Source organism: Symphalangus syndactylus, chromosome 22 (assembly GCF_028878055.3).
Source record: "Symphalangus syndactylus isolate Jambi chromosome 22, NHGRI_mSymSyn1-v2.1_pri, whole genome shotgun sequence".
Classification (NCBI taxonomy): Eukaryota; Metazoa; Chordata; class Mammalia; order Primates; family Hylobatidae; genus Symphalangus; species Symphalangus syndactylus.
In genome coordinates this window covers 34,880,189-34,899,188 of record NC_072444.2, presented here as the reverse complement: position 1 = coordinate 34,899,188, position 19,000 = coordinate 34,880,189, and the positions used below count along the sequence as shown (strand labels likewise).

At 50.4% G+C, this 19,000-nt stretch overlaps 1 protein-coding gene across 1 annotated transcript in view; it reads right to left on the bottom strand.

Annotated features, from left to right (window-relative positions):
- The window catches only part of LOC134735654 (short stature homeobox protein 2-like), a gene marked incomplete at its 5' end in the record, with an annotated part of 53,744 nt that extends 35,422 nt beyond the window's left edge, over nucleotides 1-18,322 (bottom strand). The window contains one exon of the mRNA XM_063632092.1: nucleotides 18,087-18,322. Coding sequence (XP_063488162.1) covers nucleotides 18,087-18,322 — 236 coding nt within the window. The remainder of the gene's footprint in view (nucleotides 1-18,086) is intronic.
- Nucleotides 18,323-19,000: the final 678 nt, after the last annotated feature.

The window sequence follows — 19,000 nt, the reverse complement described above, 5'->3', positions numbered from 1 at the left end:
CAGGTCACCTGTAATCCCAGCTACTCAGGCGGCTGAGGCAGAAGAATTGCTTGAACCCGGGAGGTGGAGGTTGCAGTGAGCCAAGATGGTGCCACTGCACTCCAGCCTGGGCAACAGAGCAAGACTCCATCTTAAATAAACTTGGCACCGAGAGTGCTGGACTGGACAATCCTCCATGGTGGAGCAAGATCCCTGTGGCACACCCCAGCTGTGACAACCACCAATGTATCCAGGCAGGCAGCGTGGGGACTAAATACAAGAGGGAACACATACCTGCCTCTTTCACAGGGGAAGGAAAGATTCCCTGCTTTGGAGGCATTCTTTATGTCTTCTCATTGACTTCTGATCTAGGTTACTGGTTCCCAAGGACAGTCAGTGAAACAAATGCTAGCAGCAGCCTCGATCCATCCCTGGGGAAGCTACCCAGGACAACACTCTTCAGTTCCCACAAAAGAAAGAAGACTAGCAAAGTATAAACACAACGCGCCTCCTGGCCAGATGCGGTGGCTCACGCTTGTAATCCCAGCACTCTGGGAGGCCGAGGCGGGCAGATCACATGAGGCCAGGAATTCAAGAGCAGCCTGGTCAACATGGCAAAACCCTGTCTCTACTAAAAATACAAAAATTAGGCCGGGTGCGGTGGCTCACGCCTGTCTGTAATCCTAGCACTTTGGGAGGCCGAGGCGGGCGGACTGCCTAAGCTCAGGAGTTGGAGACCAGCCTGGGCAACATGGCGAAACCCCGTCTCTACTAAAGTACAAAGAAAGCCGGGCATGGCGGTGTGCACCTGTAGTCCCCAGCTACTCGGGAGGCTGAGGCAGGAGAAGTGCTTGAACCTTGGAGGCAGAGGTTGCAGTGAGACGAGCCTGCACCACTGCACTCCAGCCTGGGAAGCAGAGCAAGACTCCATCTCCAAAAAAACAAAAATTACAAAAATTAGCTGGGCATGCTGGCACACACCTGTAGTCCCAGCTACTCGGGAGGCTGAGACAGGAGAACTGCTTGAGCCTGTGAGGCGGAGGATGCAGTGAGCTGAGATGGTGCCACTGCAGTCCAGCCTGGGTGACAAAGAGTGAGACCCTGTCTCAAAAAAGAAAAAAAAAAGTGCCTCCTGAGCTTCGTTCTGTGAAGCATCCAGAATCCTTATAGCAGCGGTCCCCAACCTTTTTGAGGCCAGGGACCAGTTTTGTGAAGGACAATTTTTCCACACACAGAGGGGATGGTTTCGGGATGGAACTGTTCCACCTCAGATCATCAGGCATTAGATTCTCATAAGGAGTGCACAGCCTACATCCCTCACGTGTGCAGTTCACGACGGGGTTCACGCTCCTATGAGAATCTAACACTGCTGCTGATCTGACAGGAGGTGGAGCTCAGGCGGGAATGCTTGCTTGCCCACCTCTCACCTGCCGTGCAGCCCGGCTCCTAACAGGCCACGGCCCAGGAGTTGGGGGCCCATGCTTATAAGACATTTTATTTTTATTTTTTTTGGAGACAAAGTCTTGCTCTGCCTCCCAATCTGGAGTGTAGTAGTGTGATCTCAGCTCATTGCAACCGCAACCTCTCCAGTTCAAGTGATTCTCATGCCTCAGTCTCCCGAGTAGCTGGGTCTACAGGTGCGCACCACCACACCCCACTAATCTTTTGTATTTTTAGCAGAGATGGGGTTTTGGCATGTTGGCCAGGCTGGTCTCAAACTCTTGGCCTCAAGTGATCCACCCGCCGGGGCCTCCCAAAGTGCTGGGATTACAGGTGTGAGCCATCACACCTGGCCAAGGACACTTTACCTTTTTCTATTTTGTTTTGTTTTAGAGGCGAGGTCTTGCTCTGTCACCCAGGTTGGAGTGCAGTGGCACAATCATAGCTCACTGCAGCCTCAAACTCCTGGGCTCAAGTGATCCTCTCATCTTGGCCTCCCAAAGTGCTGAGCTTACAGGCATGAGCCACTGCATCTGGCCCCTTTTTCTATGTAAATTATCTTATAAGTTTCTTCAACCTCCAACAGAGACTTCATTTCACAAGGCTGGCCACAAGGGGAATGGGAAGACATGGAACACAAGAGAGCTAGAAACACAAGGGGCGAAGGATGAAGCTCTAGGAACCGTAACAGGTTCAACAGTGTCCCCCCCAAAATTCATGTCTACCTGGAACCTGGGAATGTGACCTTATTTGGAGCATCTTTCCAGGTATGATTAGTTAAGTTAAAATGAGGTCATACTGAATTAGGGTGGCCCTAATCTAATAACTATGTCCTTATAAGGAGAGTAGAGACACTGAGAAAAGCCCACGTAAAACAGAGGTAGAGAGTGACTCCTCTACAAGCCACACTGTTGGCACCCACCAGAAGCCAGAAAGAGGAAAGGAAGGGTCCTCCCTTGGAGCCTTCAGAAGCACTGGGGCCCTGCCAACACCTTGATTTCAGACTTCTGTCTTCCAGAACTGAGGGAATCAATTCATTTTGAGCCATCCAACTTGTGATGATTTGCTACAGCAGCCACAGGAAACTGTGTCATTTCTGAAGACCTCTACTAAGCCAGAACCACAAGGGTAGAAATCAAGTGCACAGATCAGCCTGGAGAAGGACTTGTTTTCTTTTTTTTAAGAGACAGGGCTGGAGTGCAGTCGGACAATCAGATCACTGCAGCCTCAAACTCCTGGGTTCAAGCAATCCTCCCACCTTAGCCTCCTGGATAGCTGGGACTACAGGTGTACACCACCAGGCCCAGCTAAGAAAAAGAGAGAGCAAAAGAGAGGACACGCATGCCCACACGAGAGACGGAGAAAGACAGCGAGCATGCGCGCCCACGTGCACGAGCCAGTGAGCAAGCACGCACACATGCAAAAATGGGGTCTATGTTGCCTAGGCTGGTCTCAATCTTCCCACCTCAGCCTCCCAAAGTGATAAAGGTCATAGGCATAAGCCACCACACCTGGTCAATGGAGAAGCATTTCAGGAATGAAGGCAAAGAGTCAAACACCATCAGTAGTAGCGGTACTGGTAGCTAACACTTTGAGGTCTTGCTTGGCTTGAAGCTAAGAATTTTATTTGTAGCATGTCATTCAGTCCTCACAACAATCCTGTAAAACAAGAAAACTAAGGTAGAGACGTTCAGTAACTTGCTCCAGACCTCAAATCTGAGTTGGCAGAACCAGGATGTCCAGCACATGGATACAGGTACAAGAAATACCACTGATATCTACATAATTACTAATCATGTTTTCCAAGATGAATGACACCTGGAAACAATTACAAAGTAGAAAAATCATAATTTTAAAAATCTATATATACAGGCCGGGCGTGGTGGCTCATGCCTGTAATCTCAGCACTTCAAGAGGCCAAGGTGGGTGGATCACTTGAGGTCAGGAGTTCGAGACCAGCCTGACCAACATGGTGAAACCCCATCTCTACTAAAAATACAAAACTAGCCAGGCATGGTGGCATATGCCTGTAATCCCAGCTACTCAGGAGGCTGAGGCAGGAGAATCACCTGAGCTGGGGAGGTGGAGGTTTCAATGAGCAGAGATCGTGCCTCTGCACTCCAGCCTGGGCAATAAGTGAGATTCTGTCTCAAACACACACACACACACACACACACACACACACACACAGAGTGGGACCCCCAATCCGAGGAAAAACATCTCTATACACACATGCATGAGAAATACAAAACACTAGAAGAAATATAATAATCTTACATGGTTATTTCCTGATTGAGAGATTACAGATTTTTGCTTTATGTTCCTAATTTCCCCTTTTTATAAAATTTTATTTATTTTTTTAAAAATAGAGACAGGGTCTAGCTGTGTTGCCCAGGCTGGTCTCAAACTCCTGGCCTCAAGTGATTCTCCTGCCTCAGCCTCCCAAAGTGCTAAGATTACAGGCATGGGCCACCATGCCCAGCCCCTAATTTACTACAATGAACATTTTAGATATTTTTATTAGCAAAATGAAAAAGTTGAAAATAAAATTGAGACAACAGGAACAAGATCTCCAGAGAAAGAGGATAGGATAGATGGTGGAGGCAATGGAAACAGACTGCCTGTTGGGGAGTTTAAAGAGAGAAAAACAAGAAGAATGGCTAGAACAGATAGCAAGATTAACTGGGTGTTGAGTTATATAAGATTTAGGCATTTTTTTTTTTTTTTTTTTTTTTTTTGAGACGGAGTCTCGCTCTGTCGCCCAGGCTGGAGTGCAGTGGCATGATCTCGGCTCACTGCAAGCTCCGCCTCCTGGGTTCATGTCATTCTCCTGCCTCAGCCTCTCCGAGTAGCTGGGACTACAGGCGCCCGCCACCACGCCCGGCTAATTTTTTGTATTTTTAGTAGAGACGGGGTTTCACCGTGGTCTCAATCTCCTGACCTCATGATCCGCCCGCCTCGGCCTCCCAAAGTGCTGGGATTACAAGCGTGAGCCACCATGCCCGGCCGATTTAGGCATGTTTGAAGGTATAATAGAAGTAGCCACTGACAAAACTGTTGGTAACTGTTTTCCAGTGGAAAAATGTTCCTTTTACTAACATAGGAAGAGGCAAATGCAGACACAGAAGTCTTCTCAGATGAATGAGAAAGAGCTCACACCAGCAGGTCTATAATGCACAGGCTCCAGGAGCAATGACCCAAGAACCAAGTTCACTGTCACCACGGCCAACTGCCTAATCTCCCTGTAGATCCAGTCATCTGTAAGATGGAGCTATTAACAGCACCTATCAGAGCTGATGTGAGGACCACACAGTAATAGCATAGTTCTCAGCATGGTGCCTGGTGCAAGAAAGATACCCAACAAATGTAAGCTAATGGCACAGGCATCTTCAACAGGGCAAAATGCCAAGTGCGCCAACTGCCATGAGAGTGTCAGGCACAGGGACTGGAAGGCTAAGATTGTAGGGAATTTATTTCAACAGGAAAACCTTCAAGTACCTCTCCCAACACACTTTACATAATATGTATGCCAAGCGGGGATTAACCAATTTTCCAGGACTTATTTCAATTCCAAGTCCAAGCACAGCCCTGACTTGGGGCTTCTCCTGCCTGGAACCCTCTTTTCCCAGATGTCTGTCTGGTTTGTCTTCTCACGTCCTCCTACTCTCTCCTCAAATATTTTGACCATCCTTTTCAACATGGAAGCACTAGCAACGCCTAGAGCCCTACAGCAGACTCGTCCGCCATCTTTTTCGGCACACAGCCTTTTCCACTGTTGCATACATAACGTTCCTCTCACCAAGGCAAGTTGGCATCTCTTATTCACTGCCCATCACCTGCCCCTCCTTGGCACATCTTTGGCCCTGAATACGCATTTTACCAAAGATCTCTCCTCTCTTCCCCTTTATGGGCGCTGCCCTGTCAGTATTCCCATCTAAAATCCATGCAGACAGAGCCTCCCCTAGCCCCACACTTGTCTCTCCGACTACTTTCCTGGAAGACTCTCTTCACCCCACTGGAACTCACTGGCCCTCAGCAATCTCTACCACTGAGGAATCCATGTCCAACTTCGGACCATTCCCTCTGCTCTCAGAATACCTTCTGTGGGCTCCGCGACACTAGTGCTGAGAGTCTCCCAACATTTGGTCACTCCTTTATGTGTTTCTCTTCCTCTGCACATCCCTAACACAAGGGCCTCTTCTCAAGCTACACCAATGGGTCTTCACCTCTGACAAATCTCTTCAGTTCTCCTCCCCAGGAAAAGGCACAATCCTACAGTACTGCACACGGGGGCAGGGACAGGGTGCGTCTCCAGCTGAGAACTTCTCTGGTCCCCACAGGTGCCCTGGGCCTGGCCCACTCTCTAAACCAGTGCTGCTCAGATATTTTGGCTCAGGCCCCCTCTACATCCAACTTTTTTTTTTTTTTTTTTTTTTTTGAGACGGAGTCTCGCTCTCTCACCCAGGCTGGAGTGCAGTGGCGCGATCTCGGCTCGCTGCAAGCTCCGCCTCCCGGGTTCACACCATTCTCCTGCCTCAGCCTCTCCGAGTAGCTGGGACTACAGGCGCCCGCCACCACGCCCGGCTAATTTTTTGTAATTTTAGTAGAGACGGGGTTTCACCGTGGTCTCGATCTCCTGACCTCGTGATCCACCCGCCTCGGCCTCCCAAAGTGCTGGGATTACAAGCGTGAGCCACCGCGCCCGGCCTCATCCTCAACTATTAAGAACCCCAGGGGCTTTTGTTTATGAGGGTTTGATCTATCAATATTTACTATGCTATAAATTAAAACTGAGATGTCCTAAAAATGTTTATCATTTGAAAATAAGCCCACTGCATGTTACCATACATAACATTTTTATAAAGAACAACTACTTTCTAGGCTGGGCGAGGTGGCTCACGCCTGTAATCCCAGCATTTTGGGAGGCCGAGGCGGGCAGATCACGAGGTCAGGAGATTGAGACCATCCTGCCTAACACAGTGAAACCCCGTCTCTACTAAAAATACAAAAAATCAGCCAGGTGCAGTGGCGGGCGCCTGTAGTCCCAGCTACTTAGGAGGCTGAGGCAGGAGAATGGCATGAACCTGGGAGGCGGAGTTTGCAGTGAGCCGAGATCACGCCACTGCACTCCAGCCTGGGCGACAGAGCCAGACTCCGTCTCAAAAAAAAAAATATATGATTATGAAAATAGTTCTGACCAAGTGAATTCCTGAAACGGTCTCAGGAGCCCCCAGGGGTCCACAACCACACTTTGAGAACCACTGCTCTATGTGACCACTGCTCCCAAGACTTCAATCATCACCCAAATGTTGCTAACTCTCAAAGGCCTGCCTCCATCCAGACCTATCTTCCAGAGCTCCCCATTCACAGGTACAGGAGTCACTACGTCAACATATGACTGTGTACCGTTTTAGGGGCTGGTCTGCAGTGAACCAGACTGCCTGTGTCCATGGAGCTTAGAACAAGTGAGAAGAGCATTATCAGGCTATGAAGACAGAGTGGGATAAAGCAGCAGAGATCAATGAGATCAGAGCACACCCTCGGAGAAAGGGATACATGAACAAAGGCCTGAATGGAGATAGGGAGTGAACTGTGTGCAAACACACAGCCAGGAGCAGTTTTCCAAGGACAGGGAAGAGAAAGTATAAGGCCTGCTGTACCCTCGATGCAAAACATGAGAATGCCTCAGAGAGTCCTCAAACCCAACACGCACAAACTAAACTCATCATGCCCCACAGCCACCCGAGGGCAGACGGAAACCTGTGGTCATTTACATCTTTCTCGCCACTCTTGCCTTCCCTTCGGTCACCAGGTCTTATCAGTCATCACCCTGGTCCTGACCCCTTTCCTTTTCTACAGCAGCTTTGCCGACTAGAGTCCCCTCCCTCCCCTGAGCACTCTATGCTCAACTACCAAGTAATGATCCCCATCAGATCGATCTCCTTAAAACTCTTTCAAGGCTTCCTGGAGCTCTTGAGGTAAAAGTTCATTTTTTTCTTTTTTTTGAGTCTCACTCTGCCACCCAGGCTAGGGTGATCTTGGGTCACTGCAACCTCCGCCTCCCGGATTCAAGCGATCCTTGTGCCTCAGCCTAATGAGTAGCTGAGAATACAGGCGTGCGCCACCAAGCCTGAGTAATTTTTATATGTTTAGTAGAGACAAGGTTTCACCATGTTGGCCAGGCTGGTCTCAAACTCCTGACCTCAAGTGATCTGCCCGCCCTGGCCTCCCAAAGTGGTGGTATTACAGGCATAAGCCACTGTGCCCGGCCTCAAGGTAAAAGCTCTTTATCCAGGCTCTAAACCTTTTGGCTTCCAGTTCTAACCACTCTCCCAGCCCTTTGGAACTTCCGTCCCTGGATGTGCTGTGCTCTTAAGCGCTTGATAAATAATTACTGAGCACCTGGCACACAACATTGTGCGGGGTGCTGGAGACAGCGAAGGAGACCAGTTGGTTGCCGGATGAAAAACACACCATCTCATCAGCCTAAGATGCACCCCTCCCCTCCATCCCCACCTGCCTGCCAGACAGACTCCAATTCAGGTCTCAACTTAAAGCTTTTTTATAAGCTGCCACTAAACTCTAGACAGGGTGGTGTCCCTGGGAGCCACAGCCACTGCCCTCCACTCTATGCCTGCGTGTCAGGCTCCCTATTAGACCATGAATTCAGCAAGGCCCTGGATCACATACCTTCTATTATGGATCACAGCCTCAGCACCCAGTAAGGTGCTAAGTTGGGGCCAGGCACAGTGGCTCACGCCTGTAATCCTAACACTTTGGAAGGCCAAGGCGGGTGGATTGCCTGAGCTCAGGAGTTCGAGAGCGGCATGGGCAACACAGTGAAACACCACCTCTACTAAGATACAAAAAAAATTAGCCAGGCGTGGCGGCATGCACCTGTAATCCCAACTATTTGGGAAGCTGAGGCAGGAGAAGCGCCTGAACCCGGGAGGAGGAGGTTGCAGTGAGCCAAGATCGTGCCATTGCACTCCAGCTGGGTGACAGAGCAAGACTCCATCTCAAAAAAAAAAAAAAAAAAAAAAGAGAGAGAGAGAAGGTGCTAAGTCAACATCTGTTAAACAGCCGGGCGCGGTGGCTCACGCCTGTAATCCCAGCACTTTGGGAGGCCGAGGCAGGCGGATCATGAGGTCAGGAGATCGAGACCATCCTGGCTAACACGGTGAAACCCTGTCTCTATTAAAAATACAAGAAATTAGCCGGGCGAGGTGGCGGGCGCCTGTAGTCCCAGCTACGCCGGAGAATGGCGCGAACCCCGGTGGGCGGAGCCTGCAGTGAGCCAAGATTGCGCCACTGCACTCCAGCCTGGGTGAAAGAGCGAGACTCCGTCTCAAAAAAAAAAAACAAACAAACAAACAAACAAAAATCTGTTAAACAAATCACCATTACGGTTTTTATAAAAATAAGTGGAAAACATTTAATTATTGTCCCTAGTCAGCAAATCAAGGGACATCAACAAATTTTGGTGAAATTCAAAAAAATCTAGCTTCATAAATGGGAGGAGGAGAATTATCTAAAAAATGAACATAAATGGGCAGGGCGTGGTGGCTCATGCCTGTATTCCCAGCACTTAGGGAGGCCGAGGCAGGCAGATCATGAGGTCAGGAGTTTGAGACCAGACTGGCCAATATGGTGAAACCCCGTCTCTACTAAAAACACAAAAATCAGCTGGGCATGGCGGTGGGTGCCTGTAACCCCAGCTACTCTGGAGGCTGAGGCAGGAGAATTGTTTGAACCCAGGAGGTGGAGGTTGCAGTGAGCCAAGATCACGTCACTGCACTCTAGCCTGGGTGACAGGGCAAGACTCCGTCTCAAAAAAAAAAAAAAAAAAAAAAAGGACATAAACTTACCAGTTTTCAAAAATGAGGCACAGTTCAAGATTATTCTATAAAGGTAAAGGAAAGCCTTTAAGATCAGGTTACTATGGCTCACATCTATAATCCCAACATTTGGGGAGGCTAAGGCAGGAGAACACTTGAACCCAGGAGTTGGAGACCAGCCTGTCTCTACAAACAATAATTAGCTGGGCACGGTGGCATGTGCCCGTGGTCCTAGCTACTTGTGAGACTGAGGCAGGAAGATCATATGAGCCCAGGAGATCCACGCTGCAGTGAGCCATGATCATACCATCACATTCCACACTCCAGCCTGAGTGACACAGCAAAACCCTGTCTCAAAAAAAAGAAAACCTTTCAAGAAAAGATAAGGATATGAGAGATTTAGCAGAAAGTGAGGCAGTAAATAAATGACAGGGATTTGCAAAGATAGCTAATATGCATGTTCCACATCCTGAATTAATATTCTTCTGGAACCATGGAGAAAAAAAGAAAAATCTCAGTAAACTGTCATCTTATAACATTTTTTAACCTTGCCATAAAAGAAATTTTTACAAAGCAAGGCCATCAGCAACATAAATGGCTAATCCTTGCACAGAGCTGTTATCAGTGCCCCCATCAGGACTCATTTAATCCTCACAATGACCCCATGAAGGAGGCTCTAGGAGCCTGTTTCACAGGTAAGGACAGACACAGAAGTCCTAACACTGCAGGTGGCCTAAATTAAGGCAGGCTCAGGGAGGACAGAAAGCTCCTGTGGAGTGGAAGGGCAGAAGTTGAATTGATCTTGATTTTCAGTGCGAATAAAAGTCCTAACACTGCAAATCAGCCAGTGAGGCGACAGAGCTGAGCTGGGCTCTAACTCAGACAGTGCCAATCCTTTTGAAAACTACTGAATTTCTCTCCCTCCCTAGATTTTAGGAATTATTTTAAAATTCCTATGAGAAAATTTCTGAAACCTATTGTAGAATCTTTTGATATGCTCATCTAATTAGAAAGTGTCCGGAATTTTTTTTTTTTTTTTTTGAGACGGAGTCTCGCTCTGTCGCCCAGGCTGGAGTGCTGTGGCGCAATCTTGGCTCACTGCAAGCTCCGCCTCCCGGGTTCACGCCATTCTCCTGCCTCAGCCTCTCCGAGTAGCTGGGACTACAGGCGCCCGCCACCACACCCGGCTAATTTTTTGTATTTTTTTAGTACAGATGGGGTTTCACCGTGGTCTCGATCTCCTGACCTCGTGATCCGCCCGCCTCGGCCTCCCAAAGTGCTGGGATTACAAGCGTGAGCCTCCGCGCCCGGCCTATTTTTTTTTATTTTTTATTTTTTTGACAGAGTTTCACTCTTGTTGCCCAGGCTGAGGTACAATGGCACAATCTCGGCTCACCGCAACCTCCGCCTCCCAGGTTCAAGCGATTCTCTTGCCTAGGCCTCCGGGGTAGCTGAGATTATAGGCATGTGCCAACATGCCCGACTAATTTTTTTTTTTTTTTTTTTTTTTGAGGCGGAGTCTCACTCTGTCACCCAGGCTGGAGTGCAGTGGCGCGATCTCGGCTCACTGCAAGCTCCGCCTCCTGGGTTCATGCCATTCTCCTGCCTCAGCCTCTCCGAGTAGCTGGGACTACAGGCGCCCGCCACCACGCCCGGCTAATTTTTTGTATTTTTAGTAGAGACGGGGTTTCACCGTGGTCTCGATCTCCTGACCTCGTGATCCGCCCACTTCGGCCTCCCAAAGTGCTGGGATTACAAGTGTGAGCCACCGTGCCTGGCCTATTTTTTTTTTTTTTTGAGATGGAGTTTCGCCCTTGTTGCCCAGGCTGGAGTGCAATGGCACGATCTCGGCTCACTGCAACCTCCGCCTCCCGGGTTCAAGCGATTCTCCTGCCTCAGCCGCCCGAGTAGCTGGAATTACAGACATGCATCACCATGCCTAGCTAATTTTTTGTATTTTTAGTAGAGAGGGGTTTCTCCATGTTGGCCAGGCTTATCTCGAACTCCTGACCTCAGGTGATCCGCCCACCTCGGCCTCCCAAAGTGCTGGGATTACAGGCGTAAGCCACCGCGTCTGGCCTAATTTTGTATTTTCAGTAGAGACAGCGTTTCTCCATGTTGGTCAGGCTGGTCTTGAACTCCCGACCTCAGGTGATCCGCTGACCTTGGCCTCCCAAAGTGTTCAGTTTACAGGCGTGAGCCACCACACCCAGCCCAGAATTTTTTAAGTTTTATTAACTACAACACTCGGCAGAAGTTGAGTGTCTGTAATCAACATAGGAATATATTTTCTAAGTGCTACAGGACTGCCCACAGACATGCATGGAGACATGATTACCCACCAGTAAACAAGAATACATTCCACTGATGCCCTTAGTATTCCCATTCTTTTTTTTTTGAGAGACGGAGCCTTGCTCTGTCGCCTAGGCTGGAGTGCAGTGGCGCAATCTCCACTCACTGCGAGGTCTGCCTCCCGGGTTCACACCATTCTCCTGCCTCAGCCTCCTGAGTAGCTGGGACTACAGGCGCCCGCCACCACGCCCAGCTAATTTTTTGTATTTTTAGTAGAGACGGGGTTTCACTGTGTTAGCCAGGATGGTCTCGATCTCCTGACCTCGTGATTCACCCGCCTGGGCCTCTCAAAATGCTGGGATTACAGGCGTGAGCCACCGTGCCCGGCCAGTATTCCAATTCTAATAGGTGAATGAATACATAAAGTCCTCTCTTGATAAAATGCATTAGTAAGTTTGGAGCAACAAATTATTAAATCATAAAAATATTTTATCAATGGCAAAACAGGTTCAACAGAATAAACTTAAAAATTAAGCTGGGTGCAGTGGCTCACACCTGTAATCCCAGCGCTTTGGGAGGCGAGGTGGGCGGATCACTTGAGGTCAGCAGTTTGAGACCAGCCTGGCCAACATAGTGAAACCCCATCTCTACTAAAACTACAAAAATTAGCCAGGCATGGTGGCGGGCACCTGTAATCCCAGCTACCTGGGAGGCTGAGGCAGGAGAATCACTTGAACCCGGGAGGCAGAAGTTGCAGCGAGCCAGGACAGCGCCATTGCGCTCCAGCCTGGGAAACAAGAAGGAAACTCCATCTCAAAAAAAAAAGAAAAAAGGAATTATCTTAGATAATCTTAATCTGGTCTTTTAAATCAGTACGCTTTTAAAAAATGGGTCTTCCTCAGGATTCTAATTTAAGAAGACATAAATAAGGAAATACTTTCACTTAATCTTTGTGTGTGTGTGTGAAATGGGGTCTCGCTTTGTCGCCCAGGCTGGAGTGCAGTGGCACGATCTCAGCTCACTGCAAGCTCCGCCTCCTGGGTTCACGCCATTCTCCTGCCTCAGCCTCCCAAGTAGCTGGGACTACAGGCGCCCGCCACCACACTCAGCTAATTTTTTTTGTATTTGTTAGTAGCGACGGGGTTTCACCATGTTAGCCAGGATGGTCTCGATCTCCTGACCTCGTGATCCACCCATGTCAGCCTCCCAAAGTGCTGCAGTTACAGGCGTGAGCCACCGTGCCCGGCCCACTTAATCTTAAAAAAAAAAAAAAAAAAAAAAAAAAGAAAGCAAGCAACATTGCTCTATAAAACAGAAAGCTTTTCTACCATTGAAAGCTAGGAGTAATTTCCACTGATTACCATGACACCCAACGGTAGGCACTGCCACAAGAACAAGAGGCTAAAAGGTTTAAAAAAGCTTTCAGCATTCTGGCAGGGCACGGTGGCTCACACCTGTAATCCTAGAACTTTGGGAGGCTCAGACAGGCAGATCACCTGAGGTCAGGAGTTCAAGACCAGCCTGGCCAACATGGTGAAACCCCGTCTCTACTAAAATAAAATTTTAAAAAGTAATCTGGGCCTGATGGCAGGTGCCTGTAATGCCAGCTACTTGGGAGGCTGAGACTGCAGAATCACTTGAACCCGCGAGACGGTGGTTGCAGTGAGCCAAGATTGCGCCACTGCACTCCAGGCTGGGTGGCTGAGTGGGACTCTGTCTCAAAAAAAAAAAAAAGCTTTCAGCATTCCACTAATCCACTAGCAAACTCAAATGTCTATAGATTGTCTCTATTTCCTCAATCAAAATTCTAGAACAAAATGCATAGCTTTGAAAGAGGTGGTGCTCTTGTCCCTCTCCCAGAGCAGCTGATGTGATGTTGCATTTCTCTCTCTCTTCATACACACTCACTCCCATATACATTTGCCCTGCTTTTTCTTTCAGTAATATTGAATACTGCAGTTTCATAAACTATTTCTGATAGTTTCCATTTTAAATTTATTTTATCTCCTCATTCTATGTTCCTAAACCAAACACTTAACTGAATTGTCTACTTCATAATCTCTCCAACCACTCTTAAGAAATGCAAACCTGGCCGGGCGCGGTGGCTCACGCTTGTAATCCCAGCACTTTGGGAGGCCGAGGCGGGTGGATCACGAGGTCAGGAGATCGAGACCACGGTGATAACCCTGTCTCTACTAAAAATACAAAAAAATTAGCCGGGCGTGGTGGCGGGCGCCTGTAGTCCCAGCTACTTGGAGAGGCTGAGGCAGGAGAATGGCGTGAACCCGGGAGGCGGAGCTTGCAGTGAGCCGAGATTGCGCCACTGCACTCCAGCCTGGGCGACAGAGCGAGACTCCGTCTCAAAAAAAAAAAAGAAAAAAAAAAAAAAAAAAAAAAAAGAAATGCAAACCTGAAATCAGAATGTAAACCAGTTTAAAATTTTTTTTTTTATTTTTTGAGACGGAGTCTCACTGTGTCGCCCAGACTGGAGTGCAGTGGCCGATCTCGGCTCACTGCAAGCTCCGTCTCCTGGGTTCCTGCCATTCTCCTGCCTCAGCCTCCTGAGTAGCTAGCATTACAGGCGCCCAGCACCACGCCCAGCTAATTTTTTGTATTTTTAGTAGAGACGGGGTTTCACCGTGTTAGCCAGGGTGGTCTCGATCTCCTGACCTCAAGATCCGCCTGCCTCAGCCTCCCAAAGTGCTGGGATTACAGGCGTGAGCCACCACGCCCAGTCAAACCAGTTTAAAATTTTCTAAAAATTTTTGAAACACTAAATAGGGGTTTCAAAATAACATGGCCTGCCATATGGTCAAGCCAGATTTAAAAATTGAGAATATCTATTACCAATCCACTAATGCTAAAGCCAAAGTCACAGACAGTAAGAATGTAATCCAATTTAGAAACCAACATGAGCCAAATCTTTTGGGCAGAGAAAAACAATCCAACGATGAAACTATAATAAATGCCAACACTGCACTTCTAAAATAATATCAATGTTATTCATTAAAGTATTAGGTACAAAAAGTCAACTGATGGTAGAGGAGTCTAGAGATGCCCTTAAGATCTTTTTCATCCTTTTATCAAAGCTGTTTTTAGCTACAAAGCTACAACTTTTCCAGTGGACCAACACACATAAAATAAACCAAAAGACCCAGAAATTTTTAGCAAAGCAAAGGGAAGAGAACAAAGCTCTGGTACTTTTGCAGGGTAGTACAACATCTCCTTTGAGAAATAAATTAACTTCTCAAATTCTATTTCTCAAGTGATCAATATAAATCTACCTAGATGATACAAGCTTTGAAATCAAAGTCATTGGGCATCAAAAGGATTTACAGAGGTTTTACTCTTTTGAGACACAGTCTCACTCTGTCGCCCAGGCTGGAGTGCAGTGGCACAATCTCGGCTCACCGCAACCCCTGCCTCCTGGGTTCAAGCGATTCCCGTGCCTAAGCCTCCCGAGTAGCTGGGATTACAGGCGCCCACCACCATGCCGGCTAATTTTTATATTTTTAGTAGATACGAGGTTTCGCCATGTTGGCCAGACTGGTCTCAAACTCCCAGCCTCATGGGATCCGCCCACCTCCACCTCCCAAAGTGCTGGGATTACAGGCGTGAGCCACCACACCCAGTGGGTTTTACTCTTAAAAACAAACAAAAAAACCACACACTATTCTGCAGCCTCTTGAATCTTCTAAGATTAAAATTAAATCTGAGAAAATTTACTTCAACTTTCCCACCCACCAAAAAAACAGAATTAACTGAAGATATCAAAGAAAAATAAAAATATTTTAAAGGTATCACTGAAGAGCACTGTCAGTACTTCTCTGATGAGGTAACTATGGCTCTGTCATAAATTCAGATTTTGCGAGAGAAATAGCTTTTGGCCAGTGGATGTGCTCTTTTGAGAAAGTCAATTCAAGGCTGAAATTTCATGTTGGAACAGTTTCCTCTATAAGACTCATCTTGAAAGGTTCCCGCAGAAAATGAAATGTCATCCTCACACTGGGCCTGGGCAGCGCACACTTAACTGGGAGGGGGCACAGGCACCTCAGAATTTAACTGGTTTTCCAAACTCTCAATCTCATAAAAAAAAAAAAAAAAAAAAAAAAGGCAGGGCGGGGGGAGCACTTTCAGTGCCGATGAAACCAAATGCTCGTAACCTGGGACCACCGCCCAACACCTGCAGTCCAGCCTTCCCCCAGGGTTGACAGGATCAGCCTCTGGACCCTGCAGTTGCAGTTCATTTCTGTGCAGCTCTAATCATTAGAAAGTTCTGCCTTACCGGCTGGGCGCGGTGGCTCACGCTCGTAATCCCAGCACTTTGGGAGACCAAGGCGGGATTTGAATCACCTGAGGTCTGGAGTTGGAGACCAGCCTGGCCAACACAGTGAAACCCTATCTCTACTAAAAATACAAAAAATTAGCCAGGTGTGGTGGTGGTAGCTGTAATCCCAGCTACTCGGGAGGCTGAGGCAGGAGAATCACTTGAAACCAGGGGGCGGAGGTTGCAATGAGCCGAGATCGCGCCATTGCACTCCAGCCTGGGCAACAAGAGCGAAACTCCATCTCAAAAAATAAAGAAAGTTGTGCCTTACCATAAACCAAGCCAAAACCCACCACTCAGTCCTACCCTAGGAGGCTCTCAGACCTGTCTCCATGTCAGTGGCACCAGCTCCATCCCCAGCCTCGCACCCAGCGTTAGCAAAGAAAGAACCGCCTATTCACTTTCTTGATATATATACTTTCCCAAAGAATCCAGAATAGACTATATATCTCAATAGCATGAAAATTAAAACCTTACTTTCAATAAAGAGCTCCTCCCTCTCCCAAAAGACTATCACTTCAGATTAGAAAATAACTTATGCAAAAACCTTATCAATAACAATGCTTGCTCCAAAGACCTTATTCAGTATGCATAGTTCACTGGAACTTTTCACAAAACTAATACGTCCATTTGCTAATCATGAAAAATAATCTTCATATTTTCTTAATAATCTCACCAGCAACTGCTTAATCATCTAATACTATTTGAGACTGTTATCAGATAGCAACATGAAAATACAATGAACCAATGCTCCCCAAACGAAAACCATAGGTTACGATTTCTACACTATTTACCCATAAGTCCAGTACTGTACACCCTAACTGTAAATGTACACCAACTCCCTTTTCAAAACACAGATTTTAACATCGGCGTTTTCCTTCAGTAAACGCATTTCACAATCCTAACAAAAAGCTTCCATGAAGACAGACTAGGCACGGTGGCTAAGGCCTCTAATCCCAGCACTTTGGGAGGCTGAGGCGGGAGGATCGCCTGAGCCCCAGAGTTCGAGACCAGCCTGGTTAACAGGATCTCTTTTACAGAGATCCCATCTCTTAAAAAAAAAAAAAAGAAAAAGGCTTCCATGAAGATGAATTAAACAAACAAAGCTGATACTGCTTCTGTATGCTAACCATGTAATTTAAAGGACACAAAAAATGTTAAAATACCATTTGAATCAACTACCGATTCACAAGAAAAAATATAGGAGGTTCTTAAAAGTCAAAAGCCTCAGCCGGCAGCCCTGTGGAATTTTCAACAGAGCTCCCCACTCCCCACCCCCATCCCGCTTCCAGCCGAAAAGCCGATCCAGGCAGAAGGAAGACACCCAGCCTTTGTGGTATTTCCTGTCCTCTTCCCCACCTTCGGGCCTTCGGAATATCGCAAACCGGGCCCCGAAACTCGGCGCGGCGGCGGCCGCCCCACAAAGGCAGCTCCGGGAGCGCCATCTTGGCGCGGCCAACGGGCCCATTCATTCGCGGGGCCGGGCCGGGGTCTGCGCAACCCCCGGGTCGACACGCAGTGGGCGCCGGCCAAACCCGGGCCTCGGCAGGAGAAGGGCAAGGCCAGAGCGCGGCCGCCTCCGCGGCTCGGCACAGCGAAAGGGGCCGAAACCGTTATTTTCCCATTTCCCGACGCCGCGCCCGGCTTCCGCTTTAAATCCCCACTCCGGCCGCGAGGCGCGGCCCGGTTCCCCATTTCATTGTTCCCTTCCGCGCGCTCGCACCCCGCGGCCGCCCGGCCCTCAAAGTCACCCCGATAGGCGGCCCGCGCGGGGGCTCCGGCCGCCGACACCGCCCCGCCTGCAGGCCCGCCCGGCCTTTGTTCTTGCGCCGCGGGCCCGAGCGCCACGTCCGGCTCCACACGCAGGGCCCGGCCCCGCCCGACCCGCGCCCCCGGGGCCCCGGCCGCCGCCACGGGAAGCGCCCGCGGCGCACACAGCCCCGCACACCCCGGTGCCGAAACTCGGCCCACAGCCTTGGGCCTGGGACCCCGGCTCCTCTCCCTAGACCCCGCCCTCGACCCCGACCCTGCAACCCGAACCTCGGACTCCAGCCCCCGGCCCCCGCCTTCGGACGCCGCCCGCCGCACCCGGGAGGAGGAGGAAGACGCGGCCCCGGCCGGCGGGTGGGGTGGGGGCGGGGCGGGCGCCCCCAGGGCGGGCGAGTGGACGAATGGGACCCGGGTCCGGGGCTGGGGGCTGCCGCGCTCACCTCAGCGCCCTCGTCGCGGCCTGACGCGCCCACACCGCAGCCTCGGCCGCCGCTCGGCAGGTCGTCGCGCTCGGGCCGCGCTGCGCGCTCCGCGGGCGCTGCGGGCAGGTGCGCGCCGGCGAGGATCGGTCCAGTCCCGCCGCGGCGGCTGCTCCACTCCGGGCCCCGCTCCCCACTCGCCGCCCGCGCCCGCTCCCGCCGCCGCCGCCGCCGCCGCCGCCGCCTCCGCCGCCGCCTCCGCCGCCGCCGCCGCCTCCTCCTCCGTCCGCCCCTCAGACGCCTCCAGCCATCGGGATGGGCGCGGCGGGCCCCTGCCCGCAGCCTCGGGAAACCCCACGCGCTCGCGTCACCACGCACGCCGCGCGTCGGGCGCGCTCGCCAGGTCCGACGGGCACGCGCACGCCTGTGCGCTTCCAAACCGCATCGGGCCCCGAGCGCGTGTCCGAGCGGCTTAAAGGGGCCGTGCTGCTGCCTTCGGGGACCGCTGCCCCGGGAGACCCCCGGCGGCCCGGCCTTGCGGGGACCGGGCGGGATGGGGACCGGGGCAGTGGGCCCTCGAAGTTGGGACGGGGCGGGGGGAACGCGGGCTTGGAGCCCTCCGGGGACAGGGTAAGGTTGGGTAACCGTGGGCGGGGGCTCCTCTAGGGGCGAGGGGGGGTAACGGCGGGCGGGGGCACTCAAGGGACAGGGCAGGGGCAGGGAAGGCCGCGGGCGGGGGCGGTCCCTCCAGGGACGGGGCGGGTGGGGGCACCGCGGGCGAGATCGCTGCCTGCAGAGGAGGCACCAGCCCTCGCTAGCAGATCGGGGTCCCGGGCAGGCACAGGTGCCACCCGGCCTCTCAAGCAGGGACTGCGGCGAGCTCAGACGGGGATGACGGGCAGAGACCCGCGCTTGGGCTCAGTGCGTGTGAGGTG